Source organism: Gekko japonicus, unplaced genomic scaffold (assembly GCF_001447785.1).
Source record: "Gekko japonicus isolate JY-2015 unplaced genomic scaffold, Gekko_japonicus_V1.1 scaffold34, whole genome shotgun sequence".
In the NCBI taxonomy this organism is placed as follows: domain Eukaryota; kingdom Metazoa; phylum Chordata; class Lepidosauria; order Squamata; family Gekkonidae; genus Gekko; species Gekko japonicus.
The window spans coordinates 1,814,180-1,831,788 of record NW_015173673.1 but is presented as its reverse complement, the minus strand read 5'-3'; the positions used below and the strand labels follow the sequence as shown (position 1 = coordinate 1,831,788).

Genomic DNA, 17,609 nt, shown 5'->3' with positions numbered 1-17,609 from the left:
TGGCCACTCTACTCAGGGCAGCACGCAGTGAGTTGGACAACGCAGCAAAATGACCACTTTTTTTTTTTTTCATTCTAAGGCTACCCAAGCTTGCCATTTCCAATCAAGATCTACAAACAGGGAGTCCAGAAGGGACTAGGCGTTTGATAGACAGGCAGGGTCTGAGTACTGTTCCTCTCAAAAACAGTCAAGAGTCTATCTTTTCTATGTTTACAAGACTGAACCTATCAACGATATTGAATTTTAAACACGCTTGCTCTCAAGACCCACCTCTCTTCCCAACCTTAAGCTCTGAACAGCGTTGGGGAAGACCCAGTCACGCTTACCGGTTCAGTAAATTTGTTATTTTGTCTGTGTATGGGGTGTGTGTGTGTGTGGGGGGGTTTCTCTTGGATCCCTGTGAGTTTATCTTCTGTATTAAAATCTGTCTGGGGATCATAGAATGGTGAAAAGTGCCATCAAGTCACAGTTGATCTATGGCAATTGCATAGGTTTTTAGTTCAAGAGACAAACAGAGGTGGTTTGCCATTGCCTGCCTCTGGAATGAGGTGGGTAGACCTCCACAGGCCAGGTCTACCAATATAGTGGAATGGGGTGGGTAGGCCTGTTCTTCATAGTGGAATAGGGTGGGTAGGCCTGTTCTCCAGAGAGCCAGTTTGGTGTGGTGGTTAAGTGCATGGACTCTAATCTGGGAGAACCAGGTTTGATCCCCCACTCCTCCACTTGCACCTGGCTGGATGACCTTGGGCAAGCCGTAGTTCTGATACGAGCTGTTCTTGGAAAAAAAAGAGCAGTTTCTGTCAAGAGCTCTCTCAGCCCCACCTACCTCAGGGTGTCTGTTGTGGGGAGTAGGGTTGCCAACCTCCCGGTGGGGCCTGAGGATCTCCCGCTTTTTCAACTGCTCTCCAGCTGACAGAGATCAGCTAACCTGGAGAAAATGGCTGCTTTGAAGGGTGGACTCTATGGCATGGTACTATGCTGAGGCCCTTCCCATCCCCAAACCCCGCCCTCTCCTGGCTCCACCCCCCAAAGTCTCCAGGTATTTTCCAACCCAGACCTGGCAACCCTAGTGGGGAGGGGAAGGGGTTTGTAAGCCGCTCTGAGACATCTTTGGGTAGTGAAGGGTGGGGTATGAATCTAATCTCCTCCTCCTCTGTGTGGCCGGCAGCCCCTGGACTTCCTTGGTGGTCTCCCATCCAAGTTCTAACCAGGGGCAACACTTAGCTTCTGAGATTTGATGAGATCAGGCTAGCCTGGGCTATCCATGATCTATAAACATTAGTAAAGCTACCCTGGTGATTATATTATCTGTGAGCAAAACATGATCCCAAGAATGTATCTCCGCTATTCATTTGAAACTCCTGGAAAGGATAAAGGGAGGGTGTGACTGGTGAAGTGGGACACACTGTCCAGCCTGAGGGACTTGGTGAATATTTTTTTTAAAACAGGTGGGGCCTGGAGATCTCCCAGAATTAGAACTGATCTCTAAGTGACAGAGATCAGTTCCCCTGGAGAAAATCGTTTCAGAGGGTAGCCATATTGCTGTAGAACAGTCAGATTCAAGTCCAGCAGCACTTTAGAGACCAACAAGGTTTCAGGGTATAACCCTTCAAGAGTCAGAGCTCTCTGATGAGGGCAGCTTTGACTCTTGAAAGGTTATGCCCTGGAAATCTTGTTGGTTTCTAAGGTGCTATGGGACTCCAGTCTACCTGGAGAAAATGGCTACTTGGAAGGGTAGACTCTATGGCATTGCACCATGCTGAGGCCCCTCCTCTCCCAAAATCCCGCCCTCTCCTGGATCTACCCTCCAAATCTCCAGATATTTTCCAACCCAGACCTGGCAACCCTACATTTCATCCATGGTGGGTGGGGGGAGATTGGATTTATACCCCACCCTTCACTCAGAGTCTTAGAGCAGTTTACAATCTCCTTCCCTTCCTCTCCCCACAACAGACACCCTGTGAGGTAGGTGGGGCTGAGAGAGCTCTGAGAGAACTGTCCTTGAGAGAACAGCTCTGACAGAACTATGGCTTGCCGAAAGTAATCCAGCAGCTGCAAATGGGGAATCAAACCCAGTTCTCCCAGATTAGAGTCCGTACACTTAACCACTACACCAAGAGGCAACAGGGTATCCATCAATAGTGGCCAGCCCAGCAGGGCAGGCAGTGACAGCCCCCAAGTAGGTAGTGGCCTCACCACTCTAGAGAGGAAAACATGGACAGGCCAACAGCCAGTAAGGGCCAGGGTTAGAAGGAGATGGAGGAGGGAGGCTGGGCCCACCTTTAAAGCCCAGGCAGGAGGCTTTCATCGTGTTCAGGAAGTGGTGGGGCTGAACCCCGATTTGAGCCAATGTCCAGGGAGTAGGGCCAAGGGTAAGGTTGCCAGCTCCAGGTTGGGAAATACCTAGAGATTTTGGAGATGGAGCCTGAGGAGGGCAGGGTTTGGGGAGGGGAGGGACTTCAATGGGATATAATGCCATAGAGCCCACTTTCCAAAGCTGCCATTTTCTCCAGGTAAACCAATCTCTGTTGCCTGGAGATCAGTTGTAATCCCAGGAGATCTCCAGCAACCACCTGGAGGTTGGCAACCCCTCAATCCCCATCAGTGGCTGGTGGGGTGGCAACCCTAGCCGGGTATATTGCCATAGAGTCCACTTCCCAAATCAGCTGTTTTCTCCAAGGGATCTCTCTATAGTTTGGAGATCCTACAGAATTCTGAGAGATCTCCAGCCACCACCTGGAGGTTGGCAACCTTACATTATGCCATGCCCCTTTGCCAAGGCGGTTAGAAAAGGAAGCTGCTGGGTGGAGTCTGCTAATACAGTTGAGTTAGAACTTTCACTTGAAATAAAGCTGCCAAATCAGTGTGGGAATATATGCGCTGCAGCTAGGGATGCCAGGTCTGGGTTGGAAAATACCAGGAGACTCTGGGGGTGGATCCAGGAGAGGGCGGGGTTTGGGGAGGGGCCTCAGCATGGTACCATGCCATAGAGCTCACCATTCAAAGCAGCCATGTTCTCCAGGGGAGCTGATCTCTGTCAGCTGGAGATCAGTTGTAAAAGCAGGAGATCTCCAGGTCCCACCTGGAGGCTGGCAAGCCTAGATGCAGCAGTAGGAGGGTTGAAGCCAGCGCTGAGTCTTCCTATCGTGATTTTTATAAACTTGCTTCACAAGTACTTAAATCATCTGATTCCTAATGTAAAGAAAAAATGTAAGTCCGACTTCTTCCTCTGCATTTCTAAATGTCGACGTGTCAGTGATTAGCGAACTCTGCAATATAAAAACACAATTGCTTTGTGGTATTTTTACACATGCTCTTGATGTATTTTGTCGACTGCAGAAAACCTGTGTTGTGGGCAAGCTTGGAGTCTTGTTTTGAGTACGTCCCGTATATATTCCTGCTCTTTACATCCCCTCACTTATTTTAACGCGGCAGCACAAGCGAGGGGAACTAGAAAGCTGGCCGTTGCTCCGGGAGCTGACCTGTCGCCCATAGCAACCGCTCCTCGCTCTCTCTCTCTCGACTCGGTATTCGATTAGGATGACTGCCTCTTTCCCGCTTTTATGCTCCGCGGTGAGTACAGGAAAGGAGGTAGGCACGCCCAATCTTCCCTTCGGCTGTGGATTAGCCATGCCTGCCCCAATCTCCAGTGTTGTTTTCTCCGAGGCAAGATGGCTGCGGTGGTGGCTGGGGCCGCCCCACTGGGCAAGGGGTTGGACATCAGCCTGGCGGCTCTGCAGCGACACGACCCCTATATCAGCGGTATCCTGGACGTGGCCAGCCAGGTGGCGCTCTACACTTTTGGGCACCGAGCCAACGAGTGGGTGCGTGATCGAGTGTCATCCCGGGGTGGTGTTGGGGGTGCTGTTGAAATGGGAGAGGATGGAATAATGTGGCTGTCTCTTTAAATTAGGAACGTCATTCTCTTGCCGTAAATTTTGTAGTGTAAGGGCATATGGGGGGGGGTTTTCATCCTTCCATTGTACATGTAAATGGTACATCCCAGTGATCTCGGTTGGAGTCTCTTGCTGTGCTTTTTAGTTGATCTTCTGCATCTGCGCTTTACTAGAGATCTGCAACTAGTGCCCTGGCAAAATTGGGTGTGTGTGTATCTCTCCCTCAACTTCAGCCAAGGCTTTTAAAGAAATTGAACTACCTGGAAATAAAGGGAGTTCAGTGTCCAGAAGTGCAAGAAAGAAAAGCCCTATTCAGACAACAAACTGGCATACAGTGGGTTTGAGATCAGCCCCATGAGTGCATGTGCTCATTTACTGTGGATGTGCATGCAGTCCATGCACAGTGTGCAAATGATTTCTCTTTGAACGCAAGTTGGGCAATTCTTTCTGTACATTTAACATCTGTACAGCAAAATACTCAGTTTGTACCCCATTTTTTCCCCAGATACTGGTCTTAGGGTTACCAAACTCAAGGCCCAGAGTTCTGGAATTAGAGCTGATTTCCAGACTACAGTGATTAGTTCCCCTGGAGGAAATGGCAGCTTCTGGAGATCAGTTGTAATTCTGCAAGAACTCCTTCCCCTACCTGTAAGTGGACAGCCCTCAGAGCTGTCCTCTAGTAATGCACTTTGCTACCATCTTTCCCAAACCTGGTTTGATACGATCTGCTGGTAGTGATCACAGTCCAAACACATGTGGATGAGAAAGTGTGCATTATTAAGCACCTGCCCACAGCAGCACCATGTTACTTGTCTCTGCCCCCTATGGCTGCCATCTCCCCCCATTACCACTGCAGAGCTCTAAAAAGTGGTAATTGTTATCTTCGTATTATTGATTTAAACAAGCAAAGAACCCTCCAGTGGCATGGGGGGGAAATGACAAGCAATCTTGGGCTGAGGCAAGGAAAGTGTGCAGAAAACTCCCATGTGGAAGCACAGTGAGGGCTACTCAGAAAACTGTTGCAATTTCGATGCATCCTAAGACCAACAGGTACTCACTGCCTTTGTTCTGGTAATGTTTGTGCTATCTCCCTTACTTTCCATTGTTACATATCCAACATAAACAAAGTAGTCTGTCAAGCTCAGCACTGTGTACTCTGACCGTCAGTGGCTTTCCAGGGTCCCGGGGACACAATTTTCTTTCCTAACACTAGCAACCAGAAATCTTTTAAAGTGGAGATGCCAAGGATTGTTTGTGGCATCTTCCGCATGCAAAGCATGTGCTCCGCCACTGTTGATTCAAGAGGTTCCTTCCGTTGCCTGGGCTAGTATTTTTTGGCATGAGTCACGTTATTTTTCTGTCTCAATATGCAGATGGTTCTGAGGCCTATGGAGCACATCTCTGGCTCTGCCTTTCATGCTTTTTTCAGAGCCCAGATGTGCTTCATGTATCTGAGGCATGTCATTTTGCAGTACTTTGGGGACTGTCAATCTGTGAACAAAAGCACCACATTAAATTGAAAATATGGGGCAGGTTTGAATGTCTCACTGATCTAGAGTGATATATTGATCATTTGCTGCAGAGTGATGTCATTTGTTGTGGCAGGAGTTTACAGAAGGCACACATTTTTCTGATACCGGACAGCTTTTCTTTATCGGTTGACACAGATAATGTCAAATTCATCATCAGTTCCCCTAATAGTCCTGTCAGATATCCTGGTAGGGTAATGTGCCTGTTACTGCTTTTCCTGGCTTTTTGCAATAGTAAGGAAATATAGCTAAAGCTATAAAAAGGAGTCTCTAGATCCTTGAAGGAAGATTTGCCAGGCTTTTTCTTAGCTATAGTCATGGTTCGATATTTTCTAAGAAGACTTGTAGGCTTACTGTGTGGGAGTTGTCAAGCTTGGCATGAATTTTCCCACAAAACTCACCATTCCTAATCACTTTTTGGAGTCCCTCCCTGTTTATCTTTTTGGTGGAGTCTATGTGTGAAGTACAGGCCAACCGAATGATTGATAATACATCATTTTTTCCAGTTAGTCTTTCATGTAAAATCTAAATCTGCTATGTCCTGAATTCTGAATTCTCATTTTTGCTTGTTTAGTTTTACATCTGTTGCTCTGGCCCTTTCCAGAGCAGTTTAATCAGGTTACATTCCTGTTTTTATCCATTCACAGACATCATTGCTCTGTAGTTAGATACCTTCAATACCCTGTTCTCTGCAAGATCTCAGCTGCTGATTCTAACCCAGAAGGTATCCTGCAAAAGTAACTCTTTTTTTCATTGCCTACCTAGTGCTGTTTTAGGTTCTACTCAGCTCAAATTAAACTTGCTTTAAGCATGGACTTTGCCACTAAGGCAAAGTGGATTCTAGATCAAATCAAACTCCCTAGAAGCTAAAATGACTAAACTGAGGCTATTGTACTTTGGTCACATTACGAGAAGGCAATGCTAGGAAAAGTTGAAGGCAGCAGGAAAGAGGAAGACCCAGCACTGAGATGGATTGACTCATATCAAGGAAGCCACAAAGGCCCTCAGTTTGCAGGACCTGAGCAGGGCTGTTAATGATAGGATGTTTTGGAGGTCATTAATTCAAAGAGACGTCATAAGTCCGAAGCAACTTGACGGCACTTAACACACACACACACACACAAACACACACACACACACACCCTAACCTAATCTCCTGCTGATTAAGACTGCTGGAACCAGTTATCTGTGTTAAAATAAACTGTCTCTCCATCTTGAGGGAGAGTGGGTTCCTCTTCCCACAATCCCTGGCACTTTCCATCTCCAGGGGGAGGAGGAGCCTGCCCATCAGTCCAGAGACTTCTGCAGATGACAGCAGTCTACAGTGTATGTCAAATGAACAAGGCCTGCAAAGCTGCTATAGTCTTTTTGTTAATATTTGTACCTGTATGCTCCTGATTTCTGCCATAATCACAGTACTGCACGCATGTTACTTTGGCTTTCACTGCTTGCTTGTGACTGTCTTTCAATCTGCGTATTTATTTGATTTTAGGAGAAGACTGATGTGGAAGGGACACTGTTTGTTTATACCAGGTGAGATAATATATTTTAAGATTATACCCTTACAGTCATGTCCTTTCTATGCGAGGCCAGAACTGAAGCAACTGAGGCTGTGTCTGGTACTGAATTAATGTGAGAAATACGAATTTTCAAATCATGTGAAACTGTTAATTGGGTATGGGTGATTAAAGTGGAAATCTGAGGAAAAGATACTCAATCCAATTTTAACATGATACATAAGGAAAATTTTTCCCTTTGAATGGCAGATTGCTGACTACTCCTTACTGAAGGAGTTATGTCACACAATCCAGTCAGGAGAAATTGCAGTTTAAAACAGGTGGAAACATTTTTTCAGCAAAGCAAAGGAATCTTGGGGCATAAGCTTTCATGACAGAGCTTGCTTTGTCGGATCCATGTCCTCGTCAACAATGCCTTCCGACCCTATCTAGGACAAGCAGGCTATTCACTATGCCAAAAAAGAAAATAAAATAAAAAAGGTCATAAATTTGCCATAAAATTGGCAGCATTCAGAAACTGGTGCGAGCCCATCTCCGTCTACTAGGACATTGTTCTGCTGACTTGAACGTCTCAGTTCTTCAGCAAATGATCTTCAAAGGTTCATTGAGAAACTGCTGTATTCAAATTTGTCCCTGGGTTTGATGGTGTCAACTGGGGATTAAACCATTCTTGGGTGCTACAGGTGCTAAAAATCTAAGTAGCTGAACTTGTTATCACAAATTACAACTCTTTGGTCACTGTGTTTGTCCTATATATTGTTGAATTTTGTCCAGAAATGTCAGAAGCTATACGTCCTCTATTTCATGGCCTTTTAATCCCCAGTGTGCCCAGATTTCCCCCCCCACACACACCTTTCCAGTGCCATGTCTGTATTCTACAAAATAAGAATCAGTGCCATGCATCTGACAAAATGAGCTCTAAGCTTACAAAAACATATGCTTTGATAAATCTGTTAAAGTATAAAAGGGCCAAAAGGCTCCTTTTCGTGTGTGTGTGTTTTGCTGCAGCAGATTAATACAGCTATGCCACTGTCAGCAAAGAATCCTGATAGGTATTTTCTGAATGTTCTGAACTTCTTAAATCTCCTCACTGCCACCCCCCAAGCACTTGGTATAACCACCCAGTTTCTAATTGCTCTGTGCCTCTTCTTTCCCAGGCATCCATTCCTATACCCTGCTATCCTACTTCACCCTCACTCTCTATCACCATTTCTTCCTCCTGTTGGTGTCCTATTCCTTTCCATCCCTGTTTGAGAAACACTGGTACTACACAGACATGATACCAAACCATAGTTCGGCACTACGCAAGTTAATCCCATGCTTACATTTTCTCTCCTCCCTTGTGTCACTGGCACTGATTAATGATTTCTGATTTAGTGCAAACCAGAGCATGCCATTTATCTGAACCAGAAAAACCTGCTTCCCCTCCAAAGAAGAATTGCTAACCATAATATGAAGCTGATTTGTACTGCTGATTTGGAAAGGAAGCAAGAACAAAACCATAGTGTTCTAGAAGGTGCATTTGTATAAGCAGATTAGGCCAACCCAGGGGTGCCCAACCTTTTTGAGCCTGTGGGCACCTTTAGAATTCTGACAGAGGGTGGCGGGTGCAACCACAAAATGGCTGCCACAGGAGGCAGAATCCACCACAAAATGGATGCCATGCAAGGGGGGAGCCACACACATAGAGGAAGCCCCAGTAGAGCCCCAGTAGAGGGGAGAATGGGAGTCATTTATAGAATACACTCAGGAAGCGGAGTAAGAGAGACTGAAACCAACACAGTGGTGGTAGCTACCACTGAAACAAATAATCAGATCTCCAGTGGCAAATCCGAAGCCCTGCTGGGCAAGTGTGCCACCCACTTTCTAAAAACACTCCGGACAGGTGTTGACAGGTGCCGTGATGCCAACAGGCACCACATTGGGGGACCCCTGAGCTAAACTGTGGCTTGACTTTCTGTCTCAGCTGTCCCATTGTGTTCGTTGAAAGTGACTGGCTTCATTTCTGTCTTATTCCTAAGAGAAGAGGAACAGCAGATGCTGATTTGAAAAAGTTGAAGGTTATACTGAAATACCTGATGAGTGGTATTTCGTGAACTTGAAGATGCATAGGGCATGATAATGCAGTTTAATCCTTCGTATGAATGAGCCTGATAAACGTGATTATGTTCTGTTTAAAATACAATTTAATGTTTACCTTTTACAACAGAATGCCTCAGTGACAAAGGACTGATTGATGTCTTATTCAGCAATCATGTTTGCCCTGTTAAATGTGTAAACTGTGCGCATGGTTACATCCCTGCATCTTCTTGTCTCACTGGTTAATGTTCATTGAAGCAAACTGCACTGCCATGGCAAAAGTGGAATTCAGTCAGAATAGGAGTGGCTTTGCATGTTTATGTTCAGCCGGCAGACAGGTGCATGCGTAAATGGAGATAACTCATTTATTTGCAGTGGCGTCTGGAGAACACATCTGCCTGAAATGCTGCAAATGGCATTGCAAATAGAGTCATACTGTATGCGTGTCTGTGTGATGGGAAGTCCCTGACAGTGCCCAAATATGTAAAAACTGTTGGTCTAAGCAGTACTGCTCATTTAAGGGTAAGGGGATGTGCATACCTGCAATTTAACAATTTCTTGGACAGGATTATGGAAAGCATTTGCAGTTTGCTTATGTTGCCCTCCAATTTGGATGTTATTCCATAATTTTTGTCCCAGCTTGGATAAACCAATCATACTTCAGTTTTTGTATTGCTTGGACCTGTCTTTTTTCAAAGTCAAGCAGGGCCGTAATTTTTTCCCCTGGAAGTGCAGAGAACTGAAATGATGCCTTCTCTCTATAGTGTTCTTAATCCAACAAAAAAATCATCAAAACCAGAAGATTTTGTTTAAAAAAATAAAAACACTTCCTTTGAAGAAACCTTGTCTGTCCCACCCTGTCAGTAAGGTATATTTTTGCTATTTGCCCAGCCCAGGAACTCTAGGGAAGGGATAGGACTGACTTTAACTTAATGGCAGCAATGTGGGTGGGACAGGGAAAGGTCTGGACTTTCATGTTCACAGAGCAGGCCCCCCCCTTCCCCCCCATTTTCCAAAAGCAGGTTTTGGAATTATGACAGACCCCATCCACTTCCCTCACTCAGGCAAGATTTTCCCTCCATTTCTGTTTCCCTTCAGTGACTGAGCAGCCCTGGCAGCATGTTTATTCTTCCCTTGAAGAAACCTTGTCTGTCCCACCCTGTCAGTAAAGTATATTTTGGCTATTTGCTCAGCCCAGGAACTTGAGGGAAGGGATAGAACTGCCCTTTAACTTAAACCCTTGAAAATGGCACTTGAGACGCTTTTAACATTCAAAAATAATTAAAGGTTTTATTTTAACATCAAAGGGAAAGGTCAGGTGAAATCAGGCATTGAAATTACTGAGGTAAAGCAATTACAAGCACAGACTTTTGTTCTTTTGTATCAGGCTAATGAGAGATTCTTAAATTATTCAGTTACTTAGATCTTTATGTTGAGAGGCTTTTGTTCCAGTGTTCTCCCAAACTCTCTGGTTCACTTTATAATCGCTGATGCTTTTTGGTGCCCAGAAGGCTGGTACCCTCTTCCCAGTACCCAAACCCCTTCTCTTTGGAACACCAGTATGCTTCTTGAGTGCTTGACTGACTTTTTAGATTTCTAAAGGCAGTTCCTAATCACACCAGACCAGGGATCTCTGTACTCCTCAGAGATAACTCTCCCTGTTTGACTGGGTAGGGAATCTTCTTCTCTCTCTAGAAGATCTATCCCCTTTCCTTTGGCCTGAATATGAATCTTCTCCACAGCCAAACTTCCTTGCCAAACTCCCCCACCCCACCCCACATACACAGATTGCATTCTGTCAAGGTAGAAATCTGACTCTGTCAGCACTAAACCCTTTTTTGATAGGGCTATTCGTAGATGGTCTCCGTACACGGCTCTTCACAGTAAAGGCAGGAATCTGACTGACTTTCCTCAGCATCCAGCTCTCTCAAGACTTTCTGTGTTCAGCTGATGCTAACCAAGCAGAGCAGCCTATCACTCAAGGCTCTCTGGAATTAACTCTTCACAACCCTTTAGTTGTTGGTACAGCACTTCTAAGCCTCTTAAAAAGTGCAGTCCATCATAGGAATGCTCACAGAAGAGCTAAGGACAATCTGGAAACTGCATGAGAACATCACAATGTTGTGTGGAGGCAGGGGAAAAAATTCCACTTCTTATTAAGACTCCAGATACCCTGTGTGGAAATGTTCTTACAGTTTCTAACCAAACCATTTGCAGTCTAAACTAAATTTAATTTTTTTCCCCACTTGTTTTACTGCTTTTTGGTGAATATGACTTTCCTTTCCTCTGCTTTGGAAATATAAATGTGAAGAAGAAGAAGCATTTGTAGGTAGTGTTTTGAGAATCAACAAGTATCATACAAATTATTTTTCATGTATTGACTTCATTGAAATAATAAATAATAATAATCTGTATACTGCCTTTCTCCTCAATGAGGACCCAAGGTAGCTTTCAGCATTCTCCTCTCCTCCATTTTATCTTCACAGCAGTCCTGTGAGGTATGTTAGGCTGGGAGGTCATTCCATAATCAGAAATCAGCCTGTCGGATCATTAAAAAAGTACAACGAGGAACAGCGGTGAAAGAGTTTGTCTTCCTAATAATAAAGCTACTTGTGGAGAAGATATTTGAATAATTTTGATAGTGATTTTTAATAGCCTGCTGTTGTTGAAAATTGCAGGGGAAATAATTCAAATAATGTCAAAAACAAAACCTCCTAAAGGGAATAACCAAAAGACAAACTGAATGGACTCTTCCTCTGATAATTCTGTGATTGCCGTCTTGTATTCTTTCCTTTACTTCTGCCCTTTTCTTTGTATTCTGTTACCTTCCCTTCTCTAAGGCACATTCTAGAGGCTCAAGGTATGGAAATGTCCTCTGAGGGTTATGATACCTGGCATATCTCTCAGCTACCTAGCCAATGCTTTCTCCCCAGTGTCAATCCTAGTTAAAAATAGCATATCCTATATGTACTAGTTTCAGTAGCCAGTGAAGAGCTTTCAAGCGGTAAGTTTATTCAGTGCTTACTTTTAGCACAGCAAGCTAGGGCAGTTTCAGTTAATGTAACACCAGTAGATTGGGAACAGTGCGGGTGTGGGAACAATACTCAGAATCATAGAGTTGGAAGGGGCCTCTAGGATCATCTAGTCCAACCCCCTGAACAATGCAGGAAATTCACAAATACCTCCCCCCCCCCACACACCCAGTGGCCCCTGCTCCATGCCCAGAAGATGGCAAAAACCTCCAGGATATACAGCTAAACTGGCCTGGCCTGGAGAAAAATTGCTTCCTGACCCCAACGTGGTGATCACCGTTTCCCTGGGCATGTAAGAAAAGGCCACAAGAACCAAGCACTGATGCAGCCCTCCCTCTCATGATCTGCCTAAATTCAGAGAATCTACATTGCTATCAGATGGCCATCTAGCCTCTGTTTAAAAACCTCCAAAGAAGGAGAGCCCACCACCTCCCGAGGAAGCCTGTTCCACTGAGGAACCTCTGTCAGGAAATTCTTCCTAATGTTTTGAGATGTATGTACTTTACATTCTGATAAGTTTGAAAAACTGCTCTTGCTAGTGTTAATGCTTAATCTGTAAAGGACCTCTTGCGACCTCTGTCTTAGCTGTTATAATAGCCAGAAACTCTGTCTGGATAGCTAAAATAAAGGACTTCTTCTGAAGGATTAAATCATTAATTGTAAGACAAAATAAACTAAGAGATGATTCAAAAGCAGCAGGGAAATATATTGGCTGCATTCATATGTAAACAAAACACAGTTTCTCATTATGGGAACAAACTTTACAAGTCCTAGGGCTCAAGCCCTCTAGTACACTGCTTGGGAGTTTTATTTGAAATATTTATATACTTCTCTTCACCAAATAACTTGAGGCAGTTAACAACAACAACAAGATCATTAGCAAACGGAAAAGATTGTGGTTTTGTTTATTTACAGTATTTATATCCCCACCTTTCTCCCAGGCATCTCAAGGCCCAAGGCAGCATTAAAACAACGTGAAAGAAGTACAACAATGTGAAAACAGTACAAAGCAATGCAATGTAAAGCAATGTAAAGCAAAGCGAAAACATGCCCAAACTAGCAGGGTATTCCCGCCCTTTGCCCAGGCTCTCTGACTGCCCCACAAGCTCTCCAGAACAGCTCTGTTTTGTATCCTTGCTGGAAAGCCGGGAGTGAGGGAATCCCTGTGATCCCTTCCTGGGTGCTGTTCCAGAGGCACGGGGCAACAACTGAAAAAGCCAAAGCTTGGACCATGGCAGAAAGTGACGTAGACAATGGAGGAGTTGATAATAGGTCTTGGTGGGAAGAGCAGAGCTGTTGCATGGGAACGTGCAGGGAGAGATGATCCTTCAAATGAGGGGGCCCCAGTTCATGAAGGGCTTTAAAGATGAGCACTAATACCTTTAATTAGACCTGGAAATTAATAGACAGCCAGTGAAAGGATCTCAGAATAGGAGTGACATGGTCCTGTTGGCTAATGCCAGGTAACAGACAAGCTGCTGCATTTTGCACCAGCTGCAGCTTTTGGATTGCCTTCAGCGGCAGCCCCATGAAGAGCGTTTTACAGTAATCTAGCTTTGAGATTACTGAAGCATAGATTAGCGTGGCCAGAACAGATGCCCGCAAATAGGAATCCACTGATCCCTTCTTAATCACTGATAAAATATAATACACCAAAGTTATTATTAAGGATAAAATCAATGAATATTCAAATATTTTAAAAGAACTTCAGAAACAATAAAATTAGCCATAGTGGTTGTAGTAACCAACTGTGGTTTGTTGTCTTGCCTATGAACAGAGTTTCAACCCCCAGTCTAGGCAAAAGTATAAAACATAGTTTGCTGTTTCATCCAGTTCCCATGAAGCAATCAAGTATGATTTATTAGGAATTAGGAAATCTGTTGCTGCCAAGCTATAAACACAGAGAACAGGGATAGGGGTATGTGCAAGTCCAAGGATTTACAAGGCTTGTTTCTGATTTGTTATTATGTCTGAAGGCAGCCATTGATCAAAAGGGTGCATTTATACCTCTTAATAAACACTAGTTTAGACATCATTGTTTGATTGAACTCCAGTTGTTTGTAATGCCTCAATGCCAGTGGTCCAACAAACCGAGGTTTGTTGGTTGGTGCTAAACCAGGATTTCAAACTAGGGTTTATAGTGGGTTTATTCCAATTTAATTCAAATTGTTGTTGTTGTTAGATCAGCCCTGCCCCTTGTTACTATCCCGGCACAGAGATGGCAGGACGGGGAGGATTCCCTCCCTTCAGAGAGACTGGTGAGAAGCACAAGGCAGTCAGATGGAGGTTTATGCACAGAATAGGGGTTTATTATTGAGAGCTGTTAAGCTAATGAGTTTGTTGCATAGGAGTTAATGATATGAATGCAGCATAATGAAGAGATAGTATTATTTTATTTTATTTACTTGTTTACTTAATTTATGCCCTTCCTTTCTCCCCCATGGGACCCAAAGGGCTTACATTGTTCCCCTTTTCTTCTTTTTATTATCACAACAACACTGTGAGGTTTGTTAGGCTGAGAGAATGTGACTGGTCCAGGGTGACTCAGCCAGCTTCCATGGCAGAGTGGGGATTTGAACCCGGGGTGTTCCCAGATCCTAGTCCAGCACTCTGTTCTCTACATTACACTGGCTCTCAATGAACCTCTCTGTATGGCAATCTAAAAAAGAAACCAAGTATTTTCTCGGGCTTGCAGAAGTTACTTTTCCACATGACAGTAGTATGCATACAACAATATTTTAAATAGTATAAAACATGCAAACGATGGAGATTTTTTAAACTGTCTGAATTGTTCCTGCTTTGATCATTTTCAGATCAGCTTCACCAAAATACGGTTTCACCATTATGAATAGGCTGAGCATGGAGAATCGTACAGAGCCAATAACTAAAGACCTAGATTTCCAGTTGCAGGACCCTTTCCTACTTTACCGAAATGCCAGATGTGAGTATTTTCATTATGGTTTTGACTCAGTTTTTTTTTTACTCAGTTTTAAAGTAAAACTGTATTTTCTGCTGATTACTTAAAAAAAAAAAATTTAAACCCAAAACATTTCATCTTACAATTTGCATGCAAGTTACAGTTATGTCCAATATTAATTTTTGTGTGTGCATAACATTGGGGGGGCATTGTCTCATATTATATTCAGAGCTGTCTCCCTTTCAAGTAAATCTGAAGACCTTCAGCAGCAGGGGTTGGGAAGAGATTTCGGGGTGGAGCCTGGAGAGGGGCAGGGTTTGGAATGGGGAGGGACCTCAGCTGGGTAGAATGCCATAGAGTCCACCCTGCAATGCAACCATTTTTTCCAGGCAAACTGTTCTTCATTGTCTGGAGATCAGTTGAAATAGTTGGAGATCTCCAGACCCCTGGAGGTTGGCAACCCGATTTAACAGCTTGTTGAGCCCCAGTATGCTAGGGATTTCACAAATGCAGATTAATAAACAATCCTTCTTCAAGATATGACAGCATTCTTTGCTCAGAGCACAATATACAAGTTTTGGTTTTGGGGCTACCTATTGGCTTCAAGGAAGTGTAGAGCCCAGGCCTCTCATTGCGCCGGAGCTCCCCAGTACGTCAGTCCGGGGGAGACGCAGGGGGGGCGGTCACATGGTGAAGCCCCGCCCCCTTCTTCAGGCCGGCCGGCCCCTCCTTGCCGGGGGGGTAGAGGGAGGGCGCGCTACTCACACAATCCACATGCCAGGGATGCTGAAGGCAGGACTACCCAGGCGGGCATTCTGGGGCCCACGAACGAAGGGTAGCGCTTACCCGCTGGCCCGGCAGCTTCCAGGAGCGCTGCCGGAGCCCACTCGGCTCCCACCCAGCGGCGGCCGCCACCACAGCATCAACAGCAGCAGCTCTCCCACCGGAGTCGCGGACCAGTCAGGCCAGGCCAAGCCAGGACGGCATGGATGGGGCAACCCCGCCCCGCCGGGGGTCGGCCCAACCCCTGCGCCCGCCCCCGCCGGGGGAATGCCGGAGCCGGCGAGGGAGCGCCCGGAGGCCCGGCTCGGCCTCCAAGCGCCTGCTACGACTGGGGCGGCCGTTGTGGCCCGCCGCCCGCCCTCAGCCTCCACTCCAGCCACATGGCGAGCCCAGGGAGGGGAGGGAGGGAAGCCAGGCCAGGCCAGGTGGCGCTTGGCCTCTCCTCCTCCTCTTCTGCGGAAGACTGAGCTGCTCTCTAGGCCACGGCCATTTCCCAGAGGCTCCGAGCTTTGGCTTCTCATCTTCCCAGCGGACCCACCTCCTCGCATCAAACCCCGACACCGGAAGGAGTCAGCCGCGTCGTGCTCCCAGAAAGAGCCGGGGGCAGGCGGGCGCTCACGCAAAGCTTCCCCAGCCGCCGAGAGGTTTCCACAGCCCGCACAAAGCTTCCCTGGCCGCCGCCAACCAACTCGACGTGAGTCCAGCGGCACCTGGTAGAGTTCGAGCTTCCCAGAGGAGTCAAGGCTCCGTTTGTCGGGTCCCTACCAGGTGGGATGGAGACCCACCAGAGGGCGGGAGGTGCGGTGTGGGAAAAGGAGTCCGGGTGCGGAGGCGCCACCCACCTGGAGAGGAGAAGCGCGGAGGGAATAGGAAGCCAGCCGCTCTAGTGAGATGCAACTCCTAGCGGGAAACAAACTGGAATAAAACCATCTCCCCCACACACCTTTTTAAAATACACTGGCATCGCTCCCCCCTCAGTATTCCTACAGGGGTTATTTGCCCTGTTTTTGATGCTGAGGACTGTGTCGTTGCCCCCGAGGCCCCCACAGTGTCTCGTGCGCCTCCAGTGCCACCGCGCACCCCCCTCCCACACAGACACCCGCTTTTCTCTGCTCCTCTATCCCACTTTGCTGTGAAGCTTTGGCAAAGATCACGGCAAAGCCGGAGAGGGGGTTGGATTCTAGCCGCTTGGAGTGGCTAGAACGAAGCCCCCACCCGCTGGTGGACCTCCGGAGGGCACCTGTTATTTTAGGCCGATGTGTGACACAGTGTGTTGGACTGGATGGGCCACCTGCCTGATCCAGCATGGCTTCTCTTATGTTCTTATGTCTGGCACAGTGATGCTCTGTGTTCTTGGTGCTTGGGGGGGCAAGAGTGGGAGGGCTTCTGGATTTCAGGTCTCGCTGGTGGACTTCCGGAGGGCCCCTGGTATTTTTGGCTGATGTGTGACACAGTGTGTTGGACTGGATGAGCAACTGGCCTGATCCAGCATGGCTTCTCTTATGTTCTTATGTCTGGCACAGTGATGCTCTGCATTCTTGGTGCTTGGGGGGGCAAGAGTGGGAGGGCTCCTGGAGTTTCGGCCCTGCTGGTGGACCTCCTGAGGGCACCTGGGCTTTGTCCAGTGTTTCATCTAAGTGCAAGGTAGCTAACAGTTTTTTAGCCTCTGGCTCATACATTTTTGTCTTAATTCAGGAAAGATGCCTCCAGAGCAAACTAATTTATGCAGTAGCCAAATTGCTCACTCATAGCTTTAATGCCAGTTGCTCACAAAGGAGCATCCCGGGAACTTCCGGCCGCGGTGGCGCAAATGGCGACCGGGTCTCGGGACGTTTCCCGGAGCCGGATCGCCCAAG

At 46.2% G+C, this 17,609-nt stretch overlaps 1 protein-coding gene across 2 annotated transcripts in view; it reads left to right on the top strand.

Moving 5' to 3' along the window:
* The first annotated feature begins 3,671 nt into the window (after positions 1-3,671).
* DCP1B (decapping mRNA 1B) overlaps positions 3,672-17,609 on the top strand; it is a 75,418-nt gene continuing 61,480 nt past the window's right edge. For both annotated transcript variants that reach the window (XM_015422874.1, XM_015422873.1), the window contains exons 1-3: positions 3,672-3,824; positions 6,918-6,958; positions 14,867-14,994. In XM_015422874.1, the coding sequence (XP_015278360.1) occupies positions 3,672-3,824; positions 6,918-6,958; positions 14,867-14,994 (322 nt within the window). The remainder of the gene's footprint in view (positions 3,825-6,917; positions 6,959-14,866; positions 14,995-17,609) is intronic.